This window comes from Polyodon spathula, chromosome 6, assembly GCF_017654505.1.
Source record: "Polyodon spathula isolate WHYD16114869_AA chromosome 6, ASM1765450v1, whole genome shotgun sequence".
In the NCBI taxonomy this organism is placed as follows: Eukaryota; Metazoa; Chordata; class Actinopteri; order Acipenseriformes; family Polyodontidae; genus Polyodon; species Polyodon spathula.
Genome location: NC_054539.1, coordinates 26,080,942 through 26,100,667, shown reverse-complemented (window position 1 = coordinate 26,100,667; position 19,726 = coordinate 26,080,942). Strand labels below are relative to the sequence as shown.

The 19,726-nt window shown below is 36.5% G+C and overlaps 1 protein-coding gene across 4 annotated transcripts in view; it reads right to left on the bottom strand.

The window, feature by feature from the left end:
* The window catches only part of LOC121317072 (sushi domain-containing protein 4-like), a 37,173-nt gene that overhangs the window by 6,419 nt on the left and 11,028 nt on the right, over nucleotides 1-19,726 (bottom strand). For 3 of the 4 annotated variants that reach the window (XM_041252657.1, XM_041252659.1, XM_041252658.1), the window contains exons 5-7: nucleotides 15,391-15,579; nucleotides 5,375-5,566; nucleotides 526-670 (exon numbers count right to left, since the gene is read on the bottom strand). In XM_041252657.1, coding sequence (XP_041108591.1) covers nucleotides 526-670; nucleotides 5,375-5,566; nucleotides 15,391-15,579 — 526 coding nt within the window. The remainder of the gene's footprint in view (nucleotides 1-525; nucleotides 671-5,374; nucleotides 5,567-15,390; nucleotides 15,580-19,726) is intronic. The other variant, XM_041252660.1, reaches the window with a different exon arrangement.

Below are 19,726 nucleotides of genomic sequence, written 5' to 3'. Positions count from 1 at the left end.
TTCTAACAAACTGTTCCAGCTTGGACAGATCAGAAATGCTGATCAGACGACCTCCGTATTTTTGGACATGCCAAACAATACCACAGTTCACAAATTGGGGTCCACTTTCTATTTATTTTGGATTTATAGCTATATCCACTCATTCACTAAAATGTATATAATTGGTATGTTCAATCCTTTAAACATACATGATCACTTTATGCAATAATGCATAACATTATTTTTCAAAATTCATACAATTTATTGTATAATATCAAGTGTGAAATTAGAATCCATGCAATTTATTAATAGCTCTAATGCAGCTAATTGTGGAAAATATAACTAGCTGGTAGTAAATAAGCAATTGGCATACAATGCAAAATATGTTTCATATTGTGTATTTAGCCATCAGCTATCTTATTGCACTCAGGAAAGAAACTGTCTCTATGTTAGTAGACACGGTAAAATTGCTTGCCTTATTAACAGTGGTACTAAATAACTCCAACCATCTCTAATCTTTCAACATCGCTGATACAATAAACACACCTTGAATGGCAGCGTGCCTTGAACTTTGTTTGAAATACTTTGGCTAGAATGACAAACAGTAATAATAGCAGGACGCTGGTAGCTGTGAATGCAACTACTTTCCATGTGGTCAGGAGGTTTTCCTGAGTGGCTGGCCAGGACAGCTCTGTAAAAATAAAGACATTCATTCATCAACTGTTCTGGTAGAAAGAACATTCAATAGATGTTAAAAGATCAACTTTAGTTATACAGAGAAACTTTAAATGAACTCTGGTTAACTTCCTGTGAAAGGAATACTTCAAGAATGCTACAAAACTAGTAAGAAACATTAGTAGGTGGATTTCATAGTCACTAGTTTTGTACTGTGGCCAGGTTTCTTTGCCTTTCAAATTGATATTGCAAATTGCACAATGGAGTACATTTAGGGGCCTTTATAACAAAGCATTATTTGTGTTATACAGTCTTTAGAAAGAATTACATGACACAAACAGCTTGAGTTTCAAAAGAGGCAGAGGGAAAAACAGGGTGCAAACAACTTTGCGACTCCAGATAAGTTGCAAAATGTAAGTCAGAACAGCCAATTTTAGGTCTTGCTCTTTTTTGAAAATACACTTGCATTACAAGCAATTGAAATTTATAGTTGGTTCTATTTTGCAAACACCACCTTATTTTCAAAAGGTTTAAAACACTAAAATACACTTGCTAATTAAGACATGTCCCCCCTCTTGTGCCTTATTTAAACTGTGACAGCTGACAGGGCTACTGAGCTGTAATCTACAATGGAGAATATGGAAGCGCTTCCAATTTTTCGACAGCAGCATGAGAGGGAAGGGATAAGAAACAAACGACCCTACACTAAACCCAGAACATTTTGTTCCTGTCAGACATTTCTAGATCAAACTACAAAACAAGCTACGTGTAGATACAGATTGGCTATAGGCACTATAACAGAGCTGTGTAATCTGCTTGGTTTGATTTAGAATCACAAACAGCCTGCAGTCATGCTACACCTGTACAGGTTAAAGAAGCCCTTCATTTTCATGCAACAGGTGCCATCCAGACAAAAGCTGGAGACAGATCAAGCATCTGCCAGTCTTCTACATTGACTGATGTCACAGATGCACTTTTCCGAAGGGCAAGGGTATATACTATTTCCAACTGGGGATGTGGAACAAAATAGAACCAAAACACAAATATTATCAGTTGTGTGGCTTCCCAAACATGCTGGGTGTAATAGATTGCACACATTTGCAATATACCCAGATTCAAGCAATGAAAACATCATCATTCTTAACTGTGAAAGTTTTATGTGATGACACCGTGTAACAATTTTTTTCTTTTTTTTTTGGTTCCTGGGTAGTATGTGTTATTTTCTAATTGCTTATGCCTCAAAAGTATAGAAAATGGCTATTATTCCCCACAAACTTTGCTTTTGTGACCAGCACAGTGATATTTTGAAATTTACCTATTTTCCAGAACATTCCAGATAGATTCAGTGCTGAGTAAACTTGGAGTAACTTCTAGAACTTTCCAGTAATATAAATAGTGGTATAAATAAAGGGGCCTTAAGCCCACCAGTTCAGTTTAGTTCCAGCTGCCTAAGTGGATACATATCTGCATTTTTCTGAGATGGCATCAAGAGGCTGCAGTGGTGGCATTCCTGATGGGTCTCCAAGGCGGTTTTACCAAGTTTCCCTGCTATCTTTGCCTTTGGGACAGCAGGGACACCAAGGCGCACTACCACAGGCGGGACTGGCCACAGAGGAACAACGTCAAGTGGGAGCCACTGGTGGACCCCCGGAAGGTGCTGATGCCACCACTGCACATCAAATTGGGCCTTATGAAACAATTTGTCAGAGCTCTAGATAAGGAGTCGGCAGCCTTCAAGTACCTTCAAGACTTCTTCCCTAAGCTGTCTGAGGCAAAGGTCAAAGCCGGTGTCTTCGTCGGACCACAGATAAAGAAGATCCTGGAGTGCAATGAATTCCCCAAGAAGCTCACTAGTAAGGAGAAAGCGGCTTGGAACAGCTTTGTCGCAGTGGTTCGGGGCTTCCTGGGCAATCACAAGGCCGAAAACTATGTGGAGCTGGTTGAGACTCTGGTGAAGAACTACGGCACAATGGGCTGTAGGATGTCCCTCAAAGTCCATATCCTTGATGCTCATCTTGATAAATTCCAGGAGAACATGGGAGCGTACTCGGGGGAGCAAGGCGAGCGCTTCCACCAGGATATACTGAACTTTGAACGCCGCTACCAAGGACAGTATAACGAGAACATGATGGGAGACTACATTTGGGGGCTGATTCGTGAAAGTGATTTACAGTATAATCGTAAATCCCGAAAAACTACTCACTTCTAAATCTTTTGTAGTCATTTTTGTATTACTTTAGTATAAATACATGTTAATTTGGATTCATATGTTTTTTTTTTTCTGACTTTATGTGAACGAAATGACACATTCACCCGTTTTCTCATTGGAAATAGGTAAATTTCAAAATATCACTGTACTGGTCACAAAAGCAAAGTTTGTGGGGAATAATAGCCATTTTCTATACTTTTGAGGGATAAGCAATTAGGAAATAACACTTGCTACCCAGGAACAAAAATTGTGTTACATAGTGAAATGTATTACGGATGTAGTTGCTAAGTACCCTGGCTCATGCCACGACTCATTTGTCATGGAGAACAGCATCTTGTTCAGAAATTTCGAACAGGAGGCTTATAAGTAGAGGCTTGCTAATTTTAGAATATATTAAATACATAATTAACATATGACTGATCAAAAACATATGTAGCAAACGCATATTAATGTTTAACATTTTTATTATGATTTTTCACAAACATACATAAATATTCCGATTTTGCATGTAAAGAATATTTATATTGCATCAGAAAATACATTATGATATTGAAATAAACAAATGACTTTTTTTTTCTATAGTCACACTATTACTATTACTACTATGTAGTCACTTAGCAGATGCTTTCATGTAAAGCAACTTACAGAGACTAGGGGCTGCATCACAACTTTAGAATCTGTTTTTGGACTTTTTTTTATTTGACCTTTTTATGGAAGAGGTTGCATTTATTTTTTCGGTTATCTTTCCGTATTTTAAATTTAGCCGTGGTGCCGGACATTTTGCCTAAAATGACAGTTTTATGTGATAAAATATCCTCGAGCAAAAGCTCAGCTTGGGTGTTTAACAATGTATTTTTCGTCCCTCCCCACCAATTGTTGCGATTACATGTGTGCTGCCTCGTTCTCCAGTTAAATGGAAGTCCAGACTATTGAAACGTGACTAATTGGCTTGTTAAATGAACTTGAAATTAAATCAGTCATAAGCAGGAATCTCAAATGCGAGGAGGAGTAGAAGAAAATTAACCTGCCCCTGATGAAAATCGAGATGTATAGTTATGTGGCAAAAAAAAAACTTGCATTGCAAATGCATTGCGACCTCTATTTTCTCTCTAAAAATGTGCCTTCTGAAAATCAGGCTGAAAGTGTTTAGATTCTCATAGCTATTTGCTCTGTGTTTTCATTATTTTAATTTTTTTTATTATTTTCGTAATTTGAATTTTCTAAATTATTTTTTTTTTTTTTAAATCTTAAAACAAATTACAATTAAAAAATGAAAACACCACCAACAACTCAGATATTACACATTGAGGCTTGCAATGTTGGTTTTGAGAAAACAGCTTTGAGAATTAGCCCAAGGGGTATATTGTTAAAACATTTATTCCAGTCTTTCATAAACTGCTGTTGTTTGAAAGGGGAAAAAAAGTGCCAGTTCTACAAACCATAAACCAAACAACTAATGCAAGCCACAAAAGCAATCAAACATTTGTTTTTTTTAAAAACAGTAAAATATAAGAGTAAACTATTTGAAAATGTACACCCAAGCATATTTGTAAACCAGCCAAAAAGTGTGAAAAACAAACTAATCAAAGTGAAAGGGTTCTGTATGCAGTGAAAAGCTCTTCATTTAAAACGTACTTCCTGTTTACTGATTTGAAAGTTGCTGTATAGATCAGCAGACATATCTTAACACTACTAAAGACATATATCAGTGTTAAAAATATGCATTTAATAAGAAATCAGGTGTTTTGCCTGTTACATTTTTACCATAGAAGCCAATTCCAATCCTCCTGTCATGAAAATCCCTCTCAATATTACTAACAAGGGCTTTCTCTTATGCTCCTTTCACACTGGCACTCCTACCTGGGTCCCAGCGACCCATTTGACCCGGGTGTAGACAAAATGCATTACTGCTGTTTGTAAGCCAATGAAATAACAAACAGCCATGCCTGTGTGAAGGTTTCACTTCTGCAAGAAACATTTTTGTTTAGCCATATTTTTGTTCATTTAGACACAGCATAAGCCAGACTGCAGCAGGGATGAAGAAACATTTGCTCTAATCAACATTTGGGCTGACGGTTCAATCCAGAGAAGCTTGGATGGAATCGTCTGTAAAAACAAGCTGCTTTCAGGTACTGTGCACTTGTGTCTACCACCCAGGTCAACCCTGCTTTATCAAAAGCAGTGTGAAATCTCGTAGCCAACCTGCAGGACACCGGTAACCAGGTAGGTTCCGAGTAGAGCATGCCAGGCTTTAGGCTCAGACATGACACACTTTTTATGGGTACTTACTGTAGAAGTTTCAACAGGAATAAAATGTACATATTTCTTTTAAAACAACAGACATCTTCATTTTAGGTAGACAAGAGGGAATATCAGGTATTACCAGTTTGTAAAGCAACCGTGACAAACTTATATTCTGATAGACATATCTGTCGTAATGAGTCAGTTTTAGACATGTGCTGTTTAGTATAATTTAAATGACAAGTTATGTACTTACATTGTTATACCTACCTAATTTAACACAATATACCTGGAGGTTAGGAAACCACTGCCCATACTGACAGGTGATATACTTGTAGTCATTAGCTAGAGTGTATCCAGGGTAACAGTGGAACTCTACCACAGTGCCATGATTGTATCTGTCACAGGGCTGTGGATGGCAAATGTAGTCTCCATGTTCCACCATTGGAGGTAGGGGACAAACTGAAAATAAAATAGTTTTAAAGAACAACATGTATGTAAAATGACTTCCTAATGTACAGTACTAAATGTAAACATGAACAAGAACATAAGATGTAGTGTAGTAATAACAGGTATATAATTTAGGTCTCTAGTGCCTCTACACCAGAAGCATACACTAATTTTAAAGTAAAACAGCCATTTTCAGTGCTGCTATGGAGGAACATGTTCCATAACATGGTACTGTGTCCGTTTTTCAAATACTACAATTGGATGTTTTTAAATGGAACCATTTTTACAACAAAACGGGCCACTCATAAGGTAATATAATAACATAGGTACAAGTGTCAGTTACTCTAGAGTGGTTGTCCTAGAATAATTTGGTGCTTCCTCCTTCCTCATTTCTCTAGTTATTTTTCACACAGCAGAGTTGCACATTGGCCAATTGACTTTATAATCATCCTGTTCTTCTACTGCTTTGCAAAACCTTGCATTATCCATAGTCAGCAAACATCCCATGTTTGTTTTTGTGCTTGCTTAACCAGTACAAACAGAGCTTTGTAATGATTTTCCAATTGCTATATGCAGCACAAGTATAGCCAGCTACTGCTCATTTAGACTAACATTTGTTTGCTGTCTCTATGTTACTCTAGCCTTCACAAATTTCCTTTGATTCTTGCATTTGCTTTTGCAGTTTTGTGAAACAGTCTCTCAGATGCCATAATGATAAATTACTTCTGGTTGGTTCCTCAATTCTATTGTCTGGCTAGGCATGTTATTGTTTATTTTACAAAAAACAGACACTGCTCTCCCATTGTTTTCTACTGAGATCAACCGTTCTGTTTTTTTGTTACTTCGTAACACACCACAGTAATGACATTATAATTATAAGTAAATAAAGACATTAATATTATTCTTAACATGCACTTCTTTACTGGATGGGAAAATGGCAACAGCAAACTTTGTCAAGAACAGCTATCTCTACAAAACAATGTTTTTAATTGAAATCAACTTAATTTCAAGTTTCTTTAGATACAGATATTTTGCAGCACCCTTTAATATATTTTAGCATGCTTATATAATGTGTTGCTTGGCTATGTCTTATTTTAGAAGTGCCTTCGACATTGCAGGTCTTGCGTACAGGGGATGCACGAGTTAGCACACTTAAATAAAAGGTAGCTCTGTGACACACATTCTATATATATATATATATATATATATATATATATATATATATATATATATATATATATATATATATATATATATATATATATATATATATATATATATAATGATAGCAGTGTTCATCTAAAAAAAAAAATAAAAAAAAATAAATAAACATCTAATATAACTCCTAGAAGGTATATTGACCGTTAAACCAATAAACTAAAACAAAAAAACAAAATACACTGGGGAAACTCTTTCTGCATATCCTGTAAATTTTTCTAAAATTCCTTTTCCATGAGTCACGAATGCCCAGGACATGTTTCAAACAATGGTTTATCTGTTTTACTGCTATTCTAAAGCCCGTTGTTCCACTTTTATTTATAGAGGTTTAGCTTTTGACAAAGTCCCGCACAAAAGATTAATTCTCAAACTGAACGCAGTTGGGATTCAAGGAAACACATGTACATGGATTAGGGAGTGGTTAACATGTAGAAAACAGAAAGTACTGATTAGAGGAAAAACCTCAGTATGGAGTGTGGTAACCAGCGGTGTACCACAGGGATCAGTATTAGGTCCTCTGCTATTCCTAATCTACATTAATGATTTAGATTCTGGTATAGTAAGCAAACTTGTTAAATTTGCAGACGACACAAAAGTAGGAGGAGTGGCAAACACTGTTGCAGCAGCAAAGGTCATTCAAAATGATCTAGACAAGATTCAGAACTGGGCAGACACATGGCAAATGACATTTAATAGAGAAAAGTGTAAGGTACTGCACGCAGGAAATAAAAATGTACATTATAAATATCATATGGGAGATATTGAAATTGGAGAAGGAATCTATGAAAAAGACCTAGGAGTTTTTGTTGACTCAGAAATGTCTTCATCTAGACAATGTGGGGAAGCTATAAAAAAGGCTAACAAGATGCTCGGATACATTGTGAAAAGTGTTGAATTTAAATCAAGGGAAGTAATGTTAAAACTGTACAATGCACTAGTAAGACCTCATCTTGAATATTGTGTTCAGTTCTGGTCACCTCGCTATAAAAAAGATATTGCTGCTCTAGAAAGAGTGCAAAGAAGAGCGACCAGAATTATTCCGGGCTTAAAAGGCATGTCATATGCAGACAGGCTAAAAAAATTGAATCTGTTCAGTCTTGAACAAAGAAGACTACGTGGCGACCTAATTCAAGCATTCAAAATTCTAAAAGGTATTGACAGTGTCGACCCAAGGGACTTTTTCAGCCTGAAAAAAGAAACAAGGACCAGGGGTCACAAATGGAGTTTAGAAAAAGGGGCATTCAGAACAGAAAATAGGAGACACTTTTTTACACAGAGAATTGTGAGGGTCTGGAATCAACTCCCCAGTAATGTTGTTGAAGCTGACACCCTGGGATCCTTCAAGAAGCTGCTTGATGAGATTTTGGGATCAATAAGCTACTAACAACCAAACGAGCAAGATGGGCCGAATGGCCTCCTCTCGTTTGTAAACTTTCTTATGTTCTTATGTTCTTATCTGGGAAATAACGTCATATAGTAAATACTATGGTATGAAACGGAAATTTAAAAAAAAAAAAGTAAAAAAAAAAAAAAAATCTGAAACAATTAAAAGTCTTTGTAATCGTGCTGCAAGAGGAGTGACCTGGGTAACAGCTTAAAGGGTTGGTTCTGATGGACAGACAGTGCTATTCTACCACTGTTACATGCTGTTCATTAACAAGAACAAAGAGAGATCCTCATGAATAGTCTCACTTTTGGAGAGGTCCACATCAGTCACTCTGTTGTCAATTTTGAGGCTGACCAGTTTACCCGTGCTTTAAAGATAAAACCCATTTAATGCACATGTATGGTAAACATGTATTTGATCTTTTATTGGTATTTTCCAAGAGATCATATGTATACTGTACTGATATTGAAAACGCACAAGTCAATGGAAAACAGCAATTGATTACAGAGAACGAACTTCTGGGTGATTTAAAAGAACTCAGACTCCCAGAACCCTTAGACTGGCTGTCCCTCTCAGTACCATAGTTGCTGTTTCTATGACCCGCATGTTTTGAACGTCGCTGTGTTCCTTTTTAAAACCTCTTGAATGGAATATCTGGACTGCGAGTAAAGCACTAAAATATCTTCGGGGAATGATTTATTAATGTATAGCTTTGACCAACAAAATTACATAAATTAATAAATAGGTAAGATTTGTTTTGCTGGTTTTAATACAAATTCTATAAAAAGTTTTACAAGCACTCTGCCGTTCAGAAATATATTTTGCAGTTTGCCCATCTTTTTCTGAAATCTTCATTCATTTTAAATATGCTTGACTTGTGAAATAAATGTACTTTGTCTTCCTGCTCCTTCTCGCAATTCATCTTGCCCTATGAATTAGGTTTAAGAGATTTCACGTCAACTATACACGGTAGTTTATCTAGCCTGTTAATGAGGCCTGTACTCTAGCAGTTGACCACTGGCACAAATTCCCTGCAAAGCAAATATAATTAATTTATGTTTGGGTACAAGCATTAGTGTTTTTTTTTTTTTTCTTTGGAGGCAGTAAATGACAGGCGCTGGTGAGATGATAGATGTTGTGACACTAATTGCATCCTATGTTACAGGAGGTGTGCAGTTAGATTTCTGAGAGGGACAACAAGTTTTGCCGTTATATTTGGACAAATCATTTATTTATTTGTCCCATGTTCATTCTGTTACTAGAAAAACAATCCAGGTATATTTATATATGCCATGCAAGTTTCTATATTTCTATAAGCCATGCAAGTTTCTGAAAAAGGAATTGCAGAAGTCTAGCACCAAAGCACAAACATTTCAAAAAGTGTTTATGTCCCACCCCTACCACTTATGATTGATTGGCTAGCTGTGGAAGAAGCTGATCTTCTATTGGTTGCAAACAAAAATCCAGAAATGGCTGTCTGAGAGCCTCTGGCACAGACTAATCCTTTAAACTTAAGGTATTATTTACATTATTTTGTAAAATTACCAAATTAGGGATACTGCTTTCTTAACACATGAACCTGACATTTAAATGGTAAAACACACACTAGTCGCTAAGGCATTAACAGATTATGAAAAATCGTGTTGTGTAACACTTCATGGTCAGGCATATACTTGTTGGGCTGTTTTAAAAAAAAAAAAAAAAGGAGGTGAAGTTTACTGTTTAGATGCATTACAAGACAAACCTTTCCTGGCAAAAAACTGAATTGTTTACTTTTGTTTTTATGGTTGCTAACCTATGCCATGGTTACTAACAATGGATATATATATATATATATATATATATATATATATATATATATATATATATATATATATATATATATATATATATTATATTATATACGCTGTTATAAATTTAGATTTAAACGCTGTTTAAAAAGAATACAGCAGTCTCCGCAAATAGGAACACCTCCTAAGAGACCACCCTTGTGGTGAAATGGCTCCCCCCCCCCCATTGTAAATGCTCCACCTAAAAGGAACAGGAACTTTGCTTAAAGGAGCACCTTTTTGGCAGTGCTAGCGATTCATTCACAATGGATATAGTACTGTTTTGTATGGAAGGCCATCTGGGTCAAAAACACGGTGTGTAGTACACGATTCAAGTATTCGCTACAAGTACTTATTTGGACCAATCAGAGCACAGAAATGACTGTATACCAATTTTAATCGGTACATGTTCTTAAAAAATGACACAAGCTACGTATTTCCTACATTGATGTCTAGCCATTTTACATTAGTAGCTTGCCATGACAACATATTTACGTGTAACTGCTTCTTATTCACAACGTAACTGGCACAGTAGCCAATAACCTTTGGTGTATCATTTAGACAAGACAACATCAATTTAAAATAAGGAATATCGCAAATATGACGGTGAGAGATTTTCTTCTGTGCTGCAAGTATAGATTTGCTGAGTGCAGCCGTCCGATTGAGATTTGGCATTTGTTATTTTACGTGGCGTGGTCCTGGCCTGGATAGAGACCTTGTTTATTATCAAGTATATTACATTTGATAATTGTTGTCTCTGTCTCCTGCTTTACTGTTAAAAATAGTAAGGGTCATCACAATATAATATTAGGCTTCCAAGCAAGGCTGCAATTGGCGCCGTGACACATTTTTCGATAAAACCTTTAGAAATCTTCATCTTGGGAATTGGTGAAGTGATTGATCTGATGCTTGGCATATATCACCAGCATCCAAACCCGCATAAAGTTTGCGAAGTAGAAGTTGCTGTGATAAACTTTAATGTTAACAAACTGCTGCTGTTTGAAAACCGTTTGACCAACGAACTTCAAACTTGGTAGTTATCGTCCCAGTAACAATGGGATACAAATATGTGAAAATAGTGGTTTTATAAAACAAAACTAGTTATACGTTTACATTTGAAATTTAAACCTGTGTCAGTTGACAAACTATTTACTTGACTAACTCCAAACTTCACAAGCATCTTCCCCGATACTGTATCAATACAACTGACTTTTAAAAAAAAAAAAAAAAAAAAAATGGTGTTGACCTGAAACGAAAATGGCTGTTTGACGCATTTTTTTAGAAACCTTTTGAAATCTTTTTCTTGGGAACCGGTGAAGCGATTGATCCGACACTTGGCATATAGCATCAGCATCCAAACCCGAATCAAGTTTGCGAAGCAGAAGCTGATTAACTCCAAACTTGAAAAACAAAAATAGCATCTGTGCGTTAAACAAGATGGCCGCCTGATGGATACTGCTACAGGGGCTTGGGAGCTGTAAAACTGCCTGGCAGTTCTAGCTGTTATTATTATTATTAATTTTATATAGCACCGGGGGTATTTCTTTACAATATTTGCCAGAAGACCTGCTAACTATTAAGACCCAGCGTTTATTATGTAACATCACTAACAACTTCAAATACTTCAGATGCAATCATAGAGAAGCCACTAACGTACAACCTTATATCATTAACATAACTAAATTGCAACATGGAGGGCAACACGTTAAAAGGTTGTGTCAGTGGGTGTTAAGTAACAGTTTTATTTTATAACACAATGCCACTGTATTGTACACCCCCAAAGTATAAAGCGAAAGTAAACAAGGTCATGCAAAAACGTTAAATGAACAAGCAGAAAAAAACGAATCTGCACTGAAAAACTGAATTCCATCTGTTAATAATAAAAACAATAAAATCCACTAACATCCAGTATAACACGCATTGCATTATTATTCATAATTCGCTGTTTAAAAAAGACCCGGTGATTGGAAGTTTTATGGTAACAGAAAAAAAAAAAAAAAAAAAATATACAGGAAAAAAAAGGCACATAAGCACTATACAAAACAGAAGCTAAAAAATTGGAAAGGCAAGTTAAAAAAAAAAAAAAAAGCATATTTTGAGACAGCTTTTAAAAATATTTAAATGCTCATATTCCCTGATCACTTTTTGAAGAGCATGGAAAAAGTGAGGCAACTTTTCATTTGATTATTTAGTACACGTACTACTTTCTTTGAATTCATTAGCTGTTATTTCATTTCTGAAGAACTGATTGGCCCAAATTTGTACATGTAGTAAAAATAATATGCGTAGTTAACAAAATAGCATGCACAATGTATAACAGTATTACGCATAGTAATTTATTTGAAATGTATACCAAACAGCACACGTTTTTGACCGAGATGGACTTCCATAGTTTTGTAGCCCGAGAACTCATCATCAGAACTAAATTCAAATGGTTCAATCAATCTTTTCAAATGCAACTTGGCCCACCGATTGGTTTATTAAATCTTTTCAGAACCGTCGTCATATCATTGTCTCGTTTTGTATTCTGATTTCCACGAGTACACCTCATCAACACAAGCGTGTAAACAAATAGCCAAACGTGCCACTGTTTGTCATGCTGCAAACAGTTGGAAATTGTCTGAACTCTTGGAGAAAAAAAAAACAGAATCAGACAAGTTGATGAGCAATTTGGCATTTTCTGTCTTAGTGAGTTGCTTCACCATTCTGTTAAATAATGTTGTGCATGTCTTGAATATTGCTCCTCTACACTTATTTATAATTAATCTAGAGCTGCTGCTGCATTTAACGTGTGTAAGGGTGTGGTGTTCATTTAGTTTGACAGGTAGTTTATTAACATTAGTTTGTCTGTACTTTATTATTATAGTTTATTAATATACACTTGCCTATTGCTTTCTTTACTAGATTTGAACAGAAGCCCTATTAGTTATTTCTTGAACATGCACCACAATCCATCAGTTTGTGAAACTATTTAAACATGAAGATTGACAAATGTTTAAAATGATAGAAATGGAATGCTTATACATGAGGTTTTGTACAGTATTTTATTTTAAAATAGACTGTAAATCTCATGGCAATGTATTTATGTATTCATTCATGTATGTTTTTATTTCAGTGAGTAGTGCAGGGAAAGAACGTTGCCCTCCCCCCAAAAGAAAAAATATAATAAAAGAAATTTAAAAAATAAGATATGGAAAAATATGGTGTGTGTGTGTTTTTTTTAAGTATGTAGTAGAAATAACCAAAACAAAAAACATATTTTGTCTTTGGAGAAATTGATGGAGCCTACTATAAATAGTGTGTGCATTTTGGTAGAAAAACAGTAAAAAATGCAGAGAAACTTGACCGACCGGTTATACACAAGTCCTTTAAAAATCTGGGATTCAGCAATTACAAAACTGAAAGAATGTCAAGAAAAATCAAAATTCCACAAATCAGCAGTAATAGTTGGCAGTGATTTCCTATGTGTGATGCAACAAACTAAAATACCTGGATCTGGTTTTTCTATGTTTGATCTGGATTATACTGTGCAATTGGGTTTTTCAAAGCATCAAAATGCAATCAGGATTACTGCTATCCAATTTCGTTTTGGTAATCCGATCGCACTTTTAATCACGATTAAATGCTGCAATTGGGTTTTTTGGAATTTAAAAAGAGGAGATCACGATTACTTTGATCCAAAATACCAGGATTATTGTGATTCTACTGCGGAGGTAGATTTAGCTTTTAAATGATAATCATCATTTAATCTATCTATTCTATCAAATCGCAGAACAGCAATATTTTGTTTGAATTGTCATAGCAAACACACACTATGTCAAAAACAAGTTATAATATCATATTTACATATTTAAGTTTTGTATCCATGCAAGCAAAAAGGAAAACTTATTTAATGGTATAGCTTTAATTTAAAAAAAGAAAGAAAAGAAAGCATATGCCTTTACATACGCCTCCTTAAAGCTCGTCTGACATGCTGGACTCCCGACCTATACTTTTTTTCAAAAGTTTTATTTTTATTCAATTAGATTTAGTTATTTAATTTCTGTTAAATAGGCAAAAATAAAACATTGTTTGCATGCGTTATATGTGCAATGACATAAAAAAAATATTAAAACATAAAGTTGTGTATTACTCATTACTACCACAATCTTATTCCTTTCGTTAAATTAGGCTAGATCATAAATAATGGCCAAAAAAAAAAACACATTATACACTACTAAGAACTAGCCCACAAAAAAAAAAAGATTCTGCAATCAGATAAATGTAATCCAGCAGTGACATTTTCTGAAAAACCTGATCAAAATGATCCAGATAAAAGTAATCTCGATCACAAAATATAGGATTACAAAATCCACATCACTGTTACCCAGATTAAAAAAAAAAAACGGCCCCTGTACATCAGGAACTGGATTCAGCTTATAGAGAAAGAGTGGGGAAAAAAAAACAGGCAGAAGCTAATTTTATATTTGAGCAAGTATTGTAGTTGTACTTTTAGTATGCTACTTACATTTACTAGTAAATGTATTCCAAACTGCAATGAAAGGAACTTTTCCTTAAAGTTTAAATGTTACAAATGTGAGGGGAGGTAGAGTCAAAAGGGAAGCCTTTGTGTGTCTTGCAGAATTTAGAGAGCCCGTCAAGCTACAAGGTTAGATCCGCTCCTGTTAATCACTAATTGATTGACTGTGTTTACTGTTAAATAAAACCAAAATCCTACAAGTTATATTCTAATTTTTTTGTGTGTGTTTTGTGCGACAGGGAGGGAGCAAGCAGATTTTCTAGCATTTTTCCCTTTCAAAAATTGCACACCCCTGTGTTAATATTAAGGGACTGAAAAGGATAACTATATATATATAGCCTTGCTTCTAAAATAACTAAATTAAAAAGCACCGTCATTTTAGGGGGTCACCCGTAAATGGCAATAATTTGAAACAGTGAATAAATGGTATGCATAAATAAAAAAAGAACATATAGAATAAAAGTTCTCCAAACCTAAAGCCCCATCATCTCCTTATTTAGTCAGACAAGCTTGCCATGGCTAATTTTAACAGATAACAGTTGTTAATAAAGTTAAGTCAACTTGCTCAGCTTTTTAACATGAGAAGGCTATTTATCTACCCTTTTTACACATACCATGTTTTGGCCGCAGACTTCCTATAGGTGTCAGGAACATGCATGGTGCAGTATGTGTGTGTTACATTCTCATAAGGGAGGGAACATTTGGAGTTTCAAAACTGCATGTAAACTAGGGCACTGTTTATGGTACAAGATCACATATCTGCTGGCTTTAGATGTGACTAGATCCAAACAGAGCAAGAAGAATGTGACCCCTACAGTTGATTTAACGCCCTACTGGTTGACCAGTACAAAAGTTTGTGCCACGATACATGTTGCTATATTACCTTCGACATCAAGGCACCTCGGAGGGCTCTCAGACCAGATCAGGTTGTACGTGCATTCCAGGATCTCTGCACCAACCAGTTCGTATCCAGGAAAACACTGGTAGTGCACAACAGTTCCCACCGGAATGGAGAACTCGGTTTCCGATATGTTAATGTAGCTGTGAGGAGGAACTAAAGGCCTCAAACATCCTACAGAGGAAGACTTAGTGTTAATGGAAAAAGTCTTAAAGTATCTCAACAGTGACGACGCCCATGTCAACAGCACTGTATAATCGCTGACCACCACCAAACACATATTTCATAATATGTCAAAGTTGTGTCTGGTACATGAAGTAACAGTTTCACAATCATAGCCTCTTGCACAATAACAGAGCCCTGTAATACTAAAAACAACTTTCCAGTTTACCACTGGGATACTGACTTAAATCTCAAACCCATAATACTTTTTATTTTGAAACCATATTATTACTAGTAGCTTAAAATATCATTTTAATTTTTTAAATTTTATTTTTCTTTACAAATGGTGTTTGCAAACATTCAGAGTGGTTTTGGGTGATCTTTCAACTCTCCCACTGAGAGCTGTTAAATGTCTCCAGAATAGCTTGAAGTCATGTAAATGGGGATTTAGATAAAAAATATCAACTCAATAATGAAGGAAATGTAACAAACTACTTCAGGATTACATTAGAAGCTACTTACTCTTTAAGGTTCTGTACATTACCTCCCCATTATTAAATAAACAATTAAATAAATTACGATTTTCACATTGTTTATACAACCTTACCTTTATTTCAACCATTTCCCTTGTCCCCTATCCAATAATTCCTACTAACAAAAAAAACAGGTGCTTTAATAGCCACCTGCTTTTCAGGAAACTGTACACAAGAAAAAACAACCCAACAAAAATGATCCAATCTCTGGCTAGCTCTGTTATCTTTGCAGCCAATCACAATAAGAATAAGAAAAATTAGAAGCTACACCAATTGAAGAGTAAACACCCCCTCCTTAAAAAGTTCCTTGGGCTTTTGCATTATTATTTATGCTCTAAAACATCCAGGGTCCCATATTAAACAACTGCTAAAAAAAAGACTAATATTAAACTAACTATTTCATAACTTATTAATGCATTTTCTTATCTTATTTACGTGTAGCTTTATATTGAAATTTTAACATGTTCACCAAGTATAATAATGTCATGTTAAAATACAAGTAACGTAATTAATTTGCAGAGTCAGTGTGATACCTCAAAAAAACGTGTTGAGCCGATTAAAAAAAACCTTGTAGAACACACACGTGGTTGTACGGGAGTTCAAAGTAACATTGCAGTTAAAATGGAAGGCACCATTACAATTAAAGATTGTACATTATTTATCGAGATTACTCATGACTTGAAAACACATTTTACTGTCTCAGTGTTAAAATTAGAGGGTAAGTTACTCCCAGACCTAAACTCTGGAGCGCTGGGGTCATGAAAGTATAAAATCCCTTTTCCTGTTAGTTATATATATTTGAAAAAACAGCTAAAGTGGACAGGAATCATCACCTTGCCCCACGATAATGCCATATTTGTTATATACTATGGTGTAGCAGGGCAGAAGCCCTGTCGATGAGTGTGTGTGTGTGTGTGTGTGGGGGGGGGGGGGGGGGGATATTGGGGGGGGATATTGGTGTGGCAGGGAGGGGGTTAAATTCCTCCCTGCAAAAACACATGGGGATGGGGATGTAGCTGGAGCCAAAAATTAAATAAATGATTAATAAGGCTCCAGCCGCAGGCATATAAAAAGGGTGATCACAGGTGTTAGTCAGGAGCGATGGTCCCAAACTTAACTACTTGTCCTAAGCAATATTAGTCCATACTATACAATACATTTGGCATTACGTTGGGGAAAAGCGTTTTTCGTACAGAAAAAACATCCTTAATGGAGCACTATATAGGGCTGTGTCTGTCATCTTTTTACCGTTGGCTATATGTGTGTTAAACGCAGTGCCCTAAATCTTCAACTATTTATTTATGTAATAGTTATCGGTCCACTTGATCTATGAAGTGTGAAATGATTGTGGGCAATATGTTTTTTTATATACAAGTTACACCGTTAAAGAGCTGTCTGTGACTGAGTGAGAAGCTGCAGTGCTAACTGTTGCGTCATAATACTTTGAACTCTGCAGCACTAGGGAAAAGCCGGAACGGCAATACATTTGACATGAATGCAGTTCTAGGGTGTAGCTGGTGTCTTTTATATTTGGATATAGGTATGTAAAACACATTGCCCCTAACCTTTAACTCATGTTCTAAGAGACAGAAGTAATGGAGTGCTATAGGGCTGTGCTGGCATCTTTTTACTGTTGTATTTAGGTGTATAAAACACACTGCCTCAGATCTTTGACTAATTCTTTCTAATAGATGTTAGTGGTCAATATGTGGAAAATATTAAAGGATTTTGGGGCAATGCGTACTTCATATAGAAATGACAGCCTTAATGAACCACTATATACAGTTATGGCTGACGTCATTTCAGTAATTAAGTAAGTAAATCGCATTGCCTCTAACCCTAACCCAACTATTTTTCCTAAACGATATGAGTCTATCATATACGAAACATGTGGCATTGTCTTGGGGCAAGGCATTCTTTACATAGAAGGGCCAGCCGTAATTAACTAACATATACAGGTCTGTGTTAAGGCATTTTCATGCTGGATGCAGGTGTGTAAAACGTATTGCCCCAAAACATGATAGGGTCTTCCACTCCATCTACTGTTTGGAACAAAACCACAACCAAACCAACACCTGACGCACCGGTGTGGAGGATGAATCTCTTGGTGAAATCTGGTGTGATGAGAGTGGGGGCCTGGCAGAGTCTCTGCTTTATAGTATCAAACACCCCCTAACATCTACTGACAACTTAATCAAATTTGGTGCAATATTTTTGGTGAGGTCAACTAAAGGATTGACCACTGTGGCATACTCGGGATGAATCTACGGTAATAACCGGCTAACCCCAGTAGAGACCTCACCTGAGCCTTGGTTTTTGGGAGAGCTGCGCCCACCAAAGCCTGGACTTTGGTGACAATGGGTTTCACCCTTACATTCCCCATTATAAATCCCAAATACAGTCTGTTTTGGCTGTCAGCCGGGCTACCCTTCCCTCTCGCCAGGTGGAGCTGTAAATAACCACATTGTCAATATACGCTGCAGCATATTCACGATGTGGGCATAAGACCTGGTCCATTAGTCTCTGAAAAGCAGCATGCGCACCATGTGGCCCAAACGGCATGGTTATGAAATGGTACAGCCCTTCAGGAGTTGAAAATGCAGTTCTCTCTAGAACTGCGAGTTAATGTCAGTATCCCTTCGTCAGGTCCAGAGTGGAGATAAACCTAGCCGTTCCCAGTCTATCGAGAAGCTTGTCGACCCGAGGCATGGGGTAGGCATCGAACTTGGCAATAACGTTTACCTTACAGAAATCAACGCAGAAATGGTTGTTGCTGTCCTTTTTGTCCACTATCACAATTGGACTGTACCACTCGCTCCTGGAAGGCTCAAATCACCCCAAGTTCGAGCATCGCCCATACCTCTTTGCTAACACCACTTCGTCGACTTTCTGGGATCCAGTAAGGTCTCTCCCACACCGTAACACGTGGGGGAGAGATAATGGCATATTCAACAAGGTTAGTTATACCAGGCAAGTCAGAAAAAGCATAATTGAACTCCTCAAATAACTCCCGTTGCTGATCTGGAAGCAACTGTTCCCCCATCAAAATGTCTTTGGTGCTAGGGGTCTCTAGACATGGGCCTAAATCATTCTCTACTTCACCTGGGGCTATAAATAAGGCCTCCCTTGCCTTCCAGGGCTTTAATACAATTTAAGTGATACATTTGGCGTTCATTAGGGCATAATTCACCTTTCTTATAGCCCCTGCCATTTCGCACATAATTTCGATTCTGACGAGGGAAGACGCAGCATTACTTTGTCTCGTGGTCAAAAGGTTCGAATTCATGCATTTTGATTGTAATGCTGCTGTTGCCAGTGCTGAGCCGACTTGAGACTGTCCTGGTCCTGCTCTTCTTACCCCTCTCTCAACAGACTGAGGATGCCTCGAGGCTATCAGCCATACAAGAGCTTGAAAAGAGAGAACCCTGTCGAACTCTGCAGCACCTCTCTCACTGCAAAAAGGAGGTAGGGGAGAAGCGATGCAAAATGTTTTTGCTCTTGGTTCACAAATCATCTCAGCATCTGCTTTAGGGTCTGATTAAAACATTCCAGCAAACTATCCGTCTGTGGATGATAAACAGATGTCCTGATACGACGTATTTTCAGTATTTTACTGTAACGTGTTA